This window comes from Jatropha curcas, chromosome 2 (genome assembly GCF_041381405.1).
Source record: "Jatropha curcas cultivar XTBG-Jc1 chromosome 2, XTBG_Jcur_1.0, whole genome shotgun sequence".
NCBI lineage: Eukaryota > Viridiplantae > Streptophyta > Magnoliopsida > Malpighiales > Euphorbiaceae > Jatropha > Jatropha curcas.
The window spans coordinates 24649151-24661297 of NC_143152.1; the positions used below are offsets into that span (position 1 = coordinate 24649151).

Below are 12147 nucleotides of genomic sequence, written 5' to 3' on the forward strand. Positions count from 1 at the left end.
CAACTGTGCTTACTGCCTAGCTTTGATAGTTAAAGAATTCTTAAGTAAGGAAGACTTGTAGCTACCGCAGCAGAAGTGATGTAATTCCTATCCCATTCATTCAAATCAGAAGGCTGGTAAAGTGTGGTTGTCTGCCATTATCTTTGACGAACAAATACCAATCTAGGGCTTCGTAATTGCCCTTAAGCTTGAGGGTGGGTAATAGCCAAGCCCAAGCCCATCTGTATACTCTATTAGTAGACGAATTTTGTTAGGAAAGAATATCTGTAAATATTATTGTATCTCTATTATAGTGGGATTTGATTTTCAAATTAGGCTTAGCAATCTGCTGGCAATCTGTATAAATACATACAGTTTACATCAATAAGAATCATTTGTTGCAGTAACATTGTTTAGTCTTTTAAATATATCATTTCAATGACCATAAAAATAACTAAAATTGATAAATTCTTCTCCCAAATTACCGCTAATACATGCTTATGCACAACCAAACTCATGATTTTTGTTCTTAGAAATAAATAAGATTCTCGGAACTTCTTAGTTCTTCTTATTTCAAAGCTGCTTGAATTATTTGTTATACTTAAATAAGCAAATTTTGGAATGGAACTGCAAGGTCGGGAGAGACATGCGAGATGGAGAAGATGAATTTATTGCATATTTAGAGAGATAGAGACCGAAAGAGAAAAAAACAAGATGAAGGGGCAATAGAGCTTAGAGTTCCCATGGAGTTAGAGAAGACGATGATAGCCATCAATGGAATAGTGCGTTTCGCCCAAGGCTGGTTGATGGGTTAAGCCAACGCAAGGCAATTAGATGGGTCTAACGTTTATATTTTTTTATATTCAAAAATCTAGCTTTAATTTAATGTTAGGGTGCAATTGTCACTAAAGGTCATAATTAGAGTACATGTGGAACAAAAGTCATTTTAGAGCGAAATTACAATAACCAGAAAAGTTGAGAGTAAAATAGTATATTAGGTCTTTTATTAGGCATAAAAAAAACACATATTTTCTGTCTAAAAAAAAAAGCATATACACTTTCCTAATATTTAATAATAACAATAATTAATATGGATAATGAAATATATTAAGATTCAAAATATATTTGTTCTAAGAGAATAAAAAGATTCAAAAATATTATTTATATATTAAGAAGTATCGGTTCAAGGATGTTCAGTTAAAGAAAAAAGGACTAATCAAACATAACTTCATTAAATAATTAACTATTAAATTATAAGACTCGTTTGGTTCATTTGATTACACTAGTTGATAGCTGGTAGCCAATAGTGATTAGCTGATAAACAATGGCATTTTGTAAACTTTTTTGATAGCTGATGCTGTTAAGATATGAGATGAGCACTAAAGGTATAATCATTTTTATACATTATGATGCATAATTTACACCTTTTTAAAAAAAAATTTTTAGTGAGTATATTATTTTTTATTTTAATATATTATATAAATAAAATTAATTTTTAAAATTTTAAAATAATATTTAATAGAAAACATATTTTTTATTTTAATTTATTATATAAATATAAAATAATATAAATTTTTAAAATAATATGTGATAGAAAAATTATTATTTTTAAACAATTACAAATAAATGATTACAAAAATAGTAATTTGAAAAGAAATAATTTTATTAATAATTATTTTATAAGGTAATCACGTATGAATATAATATAAATATAAAAAATCAATTAGCAAGTGGTACTAAAAAATTCTAAAATACTTTGATCGGACTTTTATCACCTATAACTGCTGATTGAAAAACTTATCAAACACTTATAATCTATATATGAATTAACCATCAGCTGCATGAATCAAGTAAAATAAATATCCTCTTAATCTCTAAATTAACTTCACAAAAGATGTAAGTAAGGAATTATAATATTTTATAATATATGGAAAGATATCACTCAGCTGGAAGGTGCTCATATCTTTGGCATAAGAGACTCGGATTCGAGTTCCCGACTCACCTTAGCCTCTCCTTATATTTAGGTTAAAAGAGGTATATTTAGGTTAAAAGAGGTACTGTATAATATAATAAATCCAGCATTAGAATATAAAAACTTTGGAATTATTAGGCCTCTCCTTCATTCTCTTCTTTTAGCATCAATTCCATTCTCTGTATCTCATTTTTTAAATAAGGTTAGTAACTCTTTTATGCCTCAAATGTATGGGCATTGAAATCATAGCTTTTAGTGTTTTAGTCTTTTCAATTTTTGTTAAATACTGTCTTAGTGTTTCATTGGAATCGATTATAGGTCTTAACCTTAATTTAAGGTTTAAGGGTTTCAACTTTTAAGAATCTTTCTATTCGGTTCCTATTTATTTAGCTTATGCAAATGAGCTCCCTCAATTATGTTTTGAGTCCAACTCATTTCTTAACCGTATTGAAATGCAATTTATAAGCTGGTAAGTGCATTATCTTAATTATTTAACCGCCATTTATAAGTTATAAATACAAAACGTTGTCTTTTATACGAAAAAGAACAAGAGAGAAAAACATAACATTTAGCCATAATTGTTAGTACTTAGTACTAAAACAAATTGGGTATTGTTCAAAGTTTGAGTATTATTCATTATTTATACTTGTGACTTCGATTCAAGCATAGGAGTAAAAAAAAAAATTCGACAGCAAGCAACATCAATTTATCAAACATTGGTAAAAGTCCACTCTTTATTTTTAGCAAACAGAGACATTGGTAACAGTAGATTCTTCGTCTCCAGCAATTTTTGATCTGGTGGTCTTGTTGGAATTTTGGGGGTTGTTTTGTCGGATTACTAGCACTGACCCTATTATGCCATTCTCTGATGAAGCCAAAATGTCTCCTATAAGCCCCAATTCAGGATTCTCTGCTTGAGTCTCTACCATTTTTGCTGCGGAAGCTCCTTTTCCTACAACCAAAAGATCAAAAGCTCCACTTTGCCCTATTTTTATCACTTCCTCTCTTACATTGTTCATATCCTTCTCTATGTACTCCATCGATTTAATACAATTTCTTCTGAATTCTTCCACTGCTGCATCGTCACTTTCCTGCGTGAATTACAAGTTGCCATGAGAATTACGTTCCATTTCAATTTCAAACTAGGTTTCTTTAGAAAATATTCTAGATCCACTTAAAATTATCAGAATGACTTGCCTATATCTGTTTTATGTCTCCCTGTGAACCAACCAATGAAAAATATATATTTTTTTGAAAACGAAAGTATTTTTGATTATTTAATGAAAAACAAAATAGATAAGTAGAAACAACTTTTGAAAAATATCTATTTTCATTGATTTGGTTTATAAATGGACCAATTACAGGATCTAGACTAACTTCATCCTAAAATTATAGAATATAAGTTTCGCATGATTAAGAAATATACTTTAGACGCACTAAATAATAAATTTTGCTTGATTAATTTAGCAGGTAAACTTATTCGTGGGGGAATAATCTAAGTTTGGAAAATGTAAATTTTTTAAATATATATCTATCCCATCACAATTTTCTCTTCACAAATTGAAGGCGAAATTTTAACCCACAAAAATATTTTTGAACTTTAATTTGAACTCGAAGCCCTTTCTCAAAAGATGATTCAAATAATCCTAACTTAAAACTTATTAGTGGTGGGAAATAATAATTTGATCTAATAATCAAGAAAACTAAGAAAAAGAATTAGTCTACCTCCTTTAAGAAGTTACTTGATGAATCCTTGAATCTTATTAGAGTCAAACTTATAGCTGGGTTTTCAACCATTCTAAAACCAATCTCCAGAGCCTTCTGATCATCCGGTCCGCCAAAGAACAAAATACAAACCCTTCTTTGCATTGCACCATCATGACGGTCAACTCCATCAAGTCCACGATCAACAAGTAATCCAACGGTGCATGATGCAGTCTTGAGTACGTTGTGGTTGACTTCCATCCAACCACGGCCCACATCCTCATCTTTTTGACCGCCATCACCATCTCTCCATTGCTTATGGAAAGGCAAGATTATAATAGCTACCCTTTTATCTTCTGCCACGTGGAAAATGTCCTCATGCATTCTCGATAATACTGAGACCGCTGTTGAGTGGCGGATTTTGAGGTGGCTTCCATGGCCACCGTCTGCCTCAACCGCAGATTCTATTTGATCATTGGCGGCGCTGCCTCGACGGAATCGGTTAATGAAGGGAAAACCGTTCTTTCTTGTGCGTTGAACCATCATAATAGAGGATGAGCGATCGGTTAATTCAACGAGGTGAATAATGTAGAGCTTGACTGAGGATGTTTTAGCATTTGTAATTGTGTTGATTAGGTTAACCAGTGGTTTTACATTTTGGGATCCATAAACGCAAGCCAGGATTTGAAGAGTTTTGTCTTGTGAGTTTTTAACTGGTGGTGCTTGTCGTCCTACTCTAACGATACGACTTGTCGGTTTGTATATTGCCATTACTGTTGGAGTTGTTATGAAGGTGGTGAACAGTGCCATCAACACTAGAATTGCAAACATCTCGTCGTTTAGAACCTGCTCATGGTAATCAATATCCAGCAAAAACAAAAAACCAAACTATCAGTTCAATAGTACTAATTTTTTAAAGCAAATTAAATTAAATTTCCTTATTTGCCATTAGGCTACTTCCCTTTGGTTGAGTGTGTGTCTCGTATTACACGAGTTTAGGGATACTAATTTTGATAGTCTCGCCCTGATTAAATATTTCCAATATATTTAAAAGAGCGTCATTTTAGTTTTTACAAGATAAATATTAAATTTACAAATCTTACAAGTTCTTCAAAATTCGATTTTTTTTTTATAAAAATATTTTTAGGGAATAAACCTAAAGATAAAAATTAAAAAGAATCATCATAAAAGAACACCCAATAACAATGACACTACTTTTATTATATCAAAATTAACTACTCTGTTTTCATGTTTTTTAAAATATATTATTTTATTTTTATATTTTAATTCTATCTAACTATTCTGTCATTCCGTTAATATTTTCAATTTTTTCCATTAAATTTAAAAGAAAAGACTAGAATTCCATCGTTTAAAGAAAAGACTAGAATTCCACCTTTTCTTCTTTCACCTTCTCGTTTGTTCTCTCATCCTTCCCTTTTTGTCTCCCACTCATCAATAGATTTGTAAACAAAAATAAATCTATAAACAAATCAACAATCATATATACACAATGTATATATATATATATATAGTAACACAATCGAACAAAGAGCTGTTAGCAAGGAGCAATTTTTTTTTTTTTTTAATAAAATTGGAAGTGTCTGTTGAATTTCAGGAGCAGAGATAAGATTTGCAGCTAAGAACCCACTTTGATTTTCTGCAAGTGGGATTATTTTCATTTTTATTTAGTTTAACCATGTAGATGTTTACATTGGTTGGTTCAAGAGGTATATATAGTAACACAAATTTAATAGGAAGGTAAAAATATTTGTGTCATTTCATAAGCCTTTTAAGAAAAAAAATAAAAAATATTGATAGAAAGAGAGATTAGTTGGACAGAATCAAAATATAAAAACAAAGTAATGTATTTTAAAAAATATAAAAATAAAATAATTAATTTTGATATAATAGGAGAACATGTTTATTTGTTCTTTCCGTTTTTAAGGTTCCAAAGAATAATATACGATGAAAACAAATTCTTGCGCACTGCTATAGTCTATAGTCTCTGGACCTCACAAATAAATAATGAAGAAAATGTCTACACCTCAATGAGTGGCTTTGACAATAATTGACATGCACAAATTTAGATGCCATGAACCCAATTGGCTTAGTACAATTTATGATTAAGTAATCTTTTTGCATGTCCACATCAACAAGTGGTCAATTGGTTAAATTGATATATATATATCAATTTAACCAATTGACCACTTGTTGATGTGGACATGCAAAAAGATTACTCCCACGTATCCATACACTCCAATATGGATTTTGCACTTTCAAATTGGATTAAGACAAAACAATTCACGTGCTAAATTAAAAGTAATTGTCAATTTCTTCATACAAACACTTCATATTGCAAGTTTTAATTGAAAATATAAAAAAAAAATATAAGTGCTTGAATTTATATTAACTATAACTATATGATGTTTAACATAAAAGTTATTGAAGTTATCTCTAAAATTAAGAGGTGGTTTATTGGACTGACTTTGAATGTCTAATCTTAATTAATAATTTAATGAGTTGAATGATTATGAATTAGTAAAAAGAGCTAATTATTGATGTTCAAAGAGTGTTATACGATGTCATTTTATAATTGTAGGCTTTATCTATCATTTAATAAGTTATATAGTTTATTAAACTTTAAAAAAAAAAAAATTTCATTCAGATAAAATTCGGTTTGTTGTATACCAAGGTATAGTTTAATAGTAAATGCATATACGATCTGACAATAGATCCATATTCGAATTCCTCATTCCTAATACTCAAAAAAAAAAAAGTTTGTAAATTCAAATAAAAGTTTATAGTTAAACTCAAACAAACAAGTTTATTCTTTGAACAAATAAGCTAGAAATTAGATAAACTGGGGATCGCACAACAAACTCTCTATTAAATTAACCAACTAAAATTATTTTTGCTCATGGTTTAGATTTTTATTGGCTTCCATTTCTTAATTAAATCTTTTCAGGGTAAAGGTTGTGTTGAAATATGTAAGTAATCCCACGTTGGATAAACACAAACTAAGAAAATGGAATGCAATGAGAAGAGTGAATGAGCCATTTGTCATTATAAATCCAAATATTAATATATTATAATTGAATTTAATTAATTTGCTCTTAGGGGCCGAGATTCTTATATTATAAAACAAGTGTTTTAATGGATATACCTATCGTTTTAAATTCTATACCCATTTTACTGTGGTATATAAGTAAGTCAATTTTGAAGTAAGTAAATTTTGTACTCGTGGCTAATAAACTTATTATAGTAGGTTACAAAATCTATTGTTTAAATATTATTTCTTTTAATTACTAAACTATTTTTTTTCTTTTTTTTTTTGTTCTTTGTTTACAATCTTTTTTTCCTTCGAAATTTGAAGATTTTTCATCTTAATTTAATATCAAAAATATTTTTTAATATCTAAATAAATGAAAATTTATAACAAATTTATTCTAAACACATAACCTTTTACTTTTGATTTTTTTTATTTAATATATCGCAATCTAATTAACACTATTTGGAATCTAATTCACTACACAAAAAATTTTAGACACTTTAGAAATATATAATTTTGAATATCATAAAATAATTTACAAATAATATTTTAAATGGTTGATAACTTAGATATATTAAAATTTACAAATAATGTATCAGTATAAATTTATTTAAAAATTCATAGATTTAAATTATAGAATTCTGTAATTAATTTTGACATAAAATTAAGTGTTTAAATCATATTTCAAAGGTAATTGATTACCACTTTTACGAATTGAATAACAAAATTTTACAAAAGCTATAAAATTTAAAATTTTTGATGTATTCTTTAAAACTATAAATTAATATTGAACATCCAAAAATTAAATTATGAGCATTATAATAATTTTGAAATATTATGTAAATAATTAATCTTTTCAAAAGAAAATATATATTTCTTTTAATTTTATTTTAGAGGGAAAGTAAATGGTTTTTTATTTTAATTAGAGGGTGTGCATGGTTCTTGGGGATCCGAACTGAATCAAGGAACCGTACTAAACCAAATCAAAACTGAAAAAGAATCGAGATAGTAGGAGTCGAACCATATCGAACCGAATGCAATTTATTATTTTGGATATAGTTTTGGTTCTTAAAAAGAACCATACTGGAACCGCACCGAAACCATACCAAAATTGAACTGAACTAAATCGAATTGAAAAACTGACTAGTCCATGTATTTTTTTCTTTAATGTCTCAATATATTATGTTATTTGTGAAGACATTAAATTTTATTATTTGAAAACAAAATCTCTATTAGTTGATGCTCTTAATGAATAATACAAATGGAGTATAAATAAAAATTATTTATAAAACATAAAAAATTAATATCTAATGATTCCATCATCTCTCACTGTATATAATACTTTAACAATATGATCATTCATAATGTTTATATAGTATTTTACTATATCTATAATTTTAATAAAAAGTGCTTTTTAAATTATTTTTATCTTTAAAAAGTCTTAACTTATATTAATACATTAATCGCGTGACAATGAAGGTAACATCACTTTGCAAATTTCGTGAAATTTAAATTCTTTTTATTGACAATAGAATTCAATTGCTAATTTGATTTCTTGATATTTGGAATGTTCATATTATTACTTTGGTAAATTCCTTTTATTGACAATAGAATTCAATTGCTAATTTGATTTCTTGATATTTGGAATGTTCATATTATTACTTTGGAGATTGCTTAGAATTTGAAAGATGACGTGGGCTTTTTCTTGCAATGAATAAAAATAAAAATTTTATTATTGATCATCATCTTTTAATGCATATTTTAGTATGGTATGATTCTTTCTTTTTTTTTTAATTAGCATATACTGTAATTTTATTTTGATATTAGAATATTTTTATATAAAGTAACATTTTAATATGTTTTAAAAATATAATAATTTTTAATGGGGAGAATTGGAACCGGAATCAGAACCATAGAATCAAAATCGAAAAACAGAAAAATTATACCGAAAATTTTGTTCGGTTCGGTTCCGATTCTTAGTCCTTTGATTCCGATTCTGGTTCCTAAAAATAAAAGAATCGAATCTTTGGTTCGATTTCAGTTCTTAAAAATTGTACCGGAACTGGAATTGCACAATACTATTTTTAATTGTTTATTAAAAGAATAATTAAAATTTTTATTGGGCTTCAATGATTTATATTATTGTTTAATAATAAATATTAAATAAATAATAATAATAATAATTAAGTCTTGTTCTCCAACTCAAGTATATGAATCAATAATGAGTAGTAAAAAATAGTAAAACAGAACTCACCTTCTGCTCCTTGCCAATATTGAGAACAATGAGTTCCACCAATCCTTTTGTATTCATCAACACCCCAAGAGCCAAAGATTCTCTTGCAGGAATCATACACAACATTGCCACTATAAATGTCCCCAGAATCTTCCCTGCACAGGCCGTTGAAATAACAAGCAATAGAAGACCCCAAGCCTCAACTCCTTGGATCTTAGCTACGTCTGTCTTTAACCCACTTGAAGCAAAGTAAAGTGGGAGAAGCAAACCTGACACAAAATCTTCAATCCTTATTGTGAGTCTTGCAGCAAATTTTCCCCTTTTAGGGATTGTTAAACCAAACACAAAGGCACCAAATATTGAATGGATTCCTATAAGATCAGTCATAAATCCAGATAACATAACTCCGGATAAGGTTAAACATATGAATGCTTCATCGAGAGAATCTTCTTTCCGTGAGCATTGTCGGGCAACCCAATTCATTATGGGTCGGATAGCCACCATCATAAAAGCCACAAAAGCAATCCCAGAGATGAGAACCCATATGGATACTAACGGACTCTTTGAATCTTCGCCTCCAAGGGCTACAGCGAGTGCTAACAAGATCCATGCTGCTACGTCGTTAAATGCCGCTGCAGCCATTGCTGTCTGACCCACTTCAGTTGTTAGCAATTTAAGTTCTGCAAGAATTCGTGCAAGCACAGGGAAAGCAGTAATAGAGAGAGAAACCCCCATGAACAAGAGATACTGGCCATAAGCAACATTTTCTTCACCGCGAACGACTTTACGAAGAATAAAGGATACTCCAATACTGAACAGGAAGGGAAGGGAGATGCCAGCCAGTGCTATGCGAAAAGCTCTTTTGCTACTCTGGCAAATTGTGCTCAAATCAAGTTCAAGACCTACAAGGAAAAGAAAGAAAAGAAGACCAATACTTGATACCGATTCAAGTATGGGAATGCTCCATGAAGGGAACACTATCTGAAATAAGTCTTTATTCCGGCCAAGAGCTGATGGTCCAAGCAAAACTCCACCCTAAAATGCAAGAATACAAAAAAGAAAGCAATCATTAAGCATAAAATAATATGGAAAGTTATGCATCTCATAGCATTTCCATACATGCCTTTGACTGGAGGCCGACCCATGCGGTGAATAGAAGATTTTTCAAAATTGAAATTATTTAAAATGATAAATTATTTAAAATATTCATATTCTAATTATATTTAGAAGTTGTAAGGTTTTGCTTATCTTTTACTTTTATTAAATCTTTAACTCCACCAAAAGGCAATTGGATGAATGGAAATAGATTGCATTTTCAGATAAATTTTATATATAATTACAGAAATTTGAAACCTAAACTGAACATAACATCATGTGTACCAGCCAAAGAAAAGACAAAGAAAAAAAAATTTTCTTTGCCCCCAAAGGGGAAAGTCGTAGATTTGCTTTGCCTTTGATGGGACGTAATTTAGTTCACTGTACGCATGAAAGTTGAGAAATGACATTTCTTTAGAAAAAAGAATTAGAATTAAGATAGGCAAGTGAAACTTAACGTACAATTATCTCAGCAATGACTCGGGGTTGTCGAAGGGGCCTGAATAGGAAGGCAAGGAAGCGAGTGATGAAGAGAACTAAGGTTGTTTGAGCTATTAATAGTGGGAAGGCATAATTTAGAGGATTATCTCCTTGCCATATTCCAGAGGAAGATGTTTTAATGGTGGTTAAGTTGAGTGGTATGCTTGGTTGCTGATCAAGTGATATAAATTTCCTTGTAAACATGGTAGCTAGATATGGCCTTGCAGCCTATGTTTGAAGCTTTTCCTTACAAACTTGTATTTTTAAATCTTGGACAGGACATATAACAGGGTTTTATAGAGGCAAGGAAGGTGATAGACGATTGATTTGAGTGGACATAATTTTTTTTTTTTTTTTTGATCCTTATTTCTCTTTTCTCAGCCATACAAAAACTTCTAGTCAACTAAATTCTACTGTATGTAACAAGAAAACAAAATTTGCTCCGTAACTTTTAGGTCAAATGATGATTATGAGTCATGGCTATTAGAGGATGAATGTTTTGATTTTATTTGATTGATTTCGTTGAAGAACAATTGATTTGATTCATTCCAAATTTAGAATATAATTTAAGTTGAAAATCGGTCTTTCCATCTATTTTTAAAGATATAGAATACAAAAAACCAATCTGGTAGAGTGTAATAATTAGTAAAAAAAAAGTGTCATTGCTATTTTCATCTATTTTTTCATATATTTTCCTAAACCAATCTGTCATTGAATAATAATAATAATAATAATAATAATAATAATAAAAAAGCAGAGTGCAAAAAATAAAGTTTGGAATAATTAATTCCTAAATTTCTGTGTGCGAAAGATTGAGAAAGGATGCAAGAAGCCATATCACCAACACCGTTAAAAGAATCATTTTCACATAGAAATTTGAAGATGCTTACAATCAGTGTTATTAAATTCGGCCCACCCAGCTAAATAAGGTGAATGAGTCATTGTTTTAGCCGGTGGTTAATGGTTAAATTAGTGGATCGAAAAAAATATTAATAATAGTTAAATAATTATATTTTAAAATAATTATAATATAATAAAAAGAATTAAAATATTAAAAAGCTCGTCTAGATCAATCAGATGACCTGTATAGATTGATCGGTTCGATTCAATTTTTTTTCTTAAATAGTTCAAAAGTAAAACCAGTCTGATTTTGAGACCGGTTCATTGATTCTCTAGATTAATCCATCGGATCGGACCGAGTTTAATAACTATGTTTATGATAGCATATATTATCGCTAATATAAAATAAATTTTATGTCATGTAATAGGATTTATACTCTTGGGAGTTATAAAAAGTCTTTTTAGTTGTTAATTAAAGAAATAAATATTTCCCATATAGTAAAATTAATGGCATGTAAGACAACTAAATGTGATCCGGTTGGTCTTATCACCTGTATGAGGAGTAAGAGATTTCGAGTTTAAACCGTCTTTGATCATAATAGTTTCCACTAATTTAGTGAATCAAAAAGAGAATAATCTGCTACATAAATTGAGATGGGACGACAGAGATGATTTTTCTCTTAACTAAGACATAAGATTTTTATAAATATGTGTTTGAATCCAGTAATGGATTGACTGCCATATCTGCATATCGAACAAACTTGGGGCTAGAAAATGTCTGTTCTATTAGGATAT

General features: G+C 29.3%; 1 protein-coding gene across 1 annotated transcript; it reads right to left on the reverse strand.

Moving 5' to 3' along the window:
• Window positions 1–2562: 2562 nt before the first annotated feature.
• Window positions 2563–10785, reverse strand: LOC105636369 (cation/H(+) antiporter 20). Its single transcript, XM_012219628.4, has 4 exons — window positions 10495–10785; window positions 8959–9972; window positions 3677–4501; window positions 2563–3042 (listed from the first exon to the last, which is right to left on the reverse strand). Exons 1-4 carry the CDS (start codon window positions 10714–10716, stop codon window positions 2692–2694), a joined length of 2412 nt encoding a protein of 803 aa, XP_012075018.1. The 5' UTR covers window positions 10717–10785; the 3' UTR covers window positions 2563–2691.
• Window positions 10786–12147: the final 1362 nt, after the last annotated feature.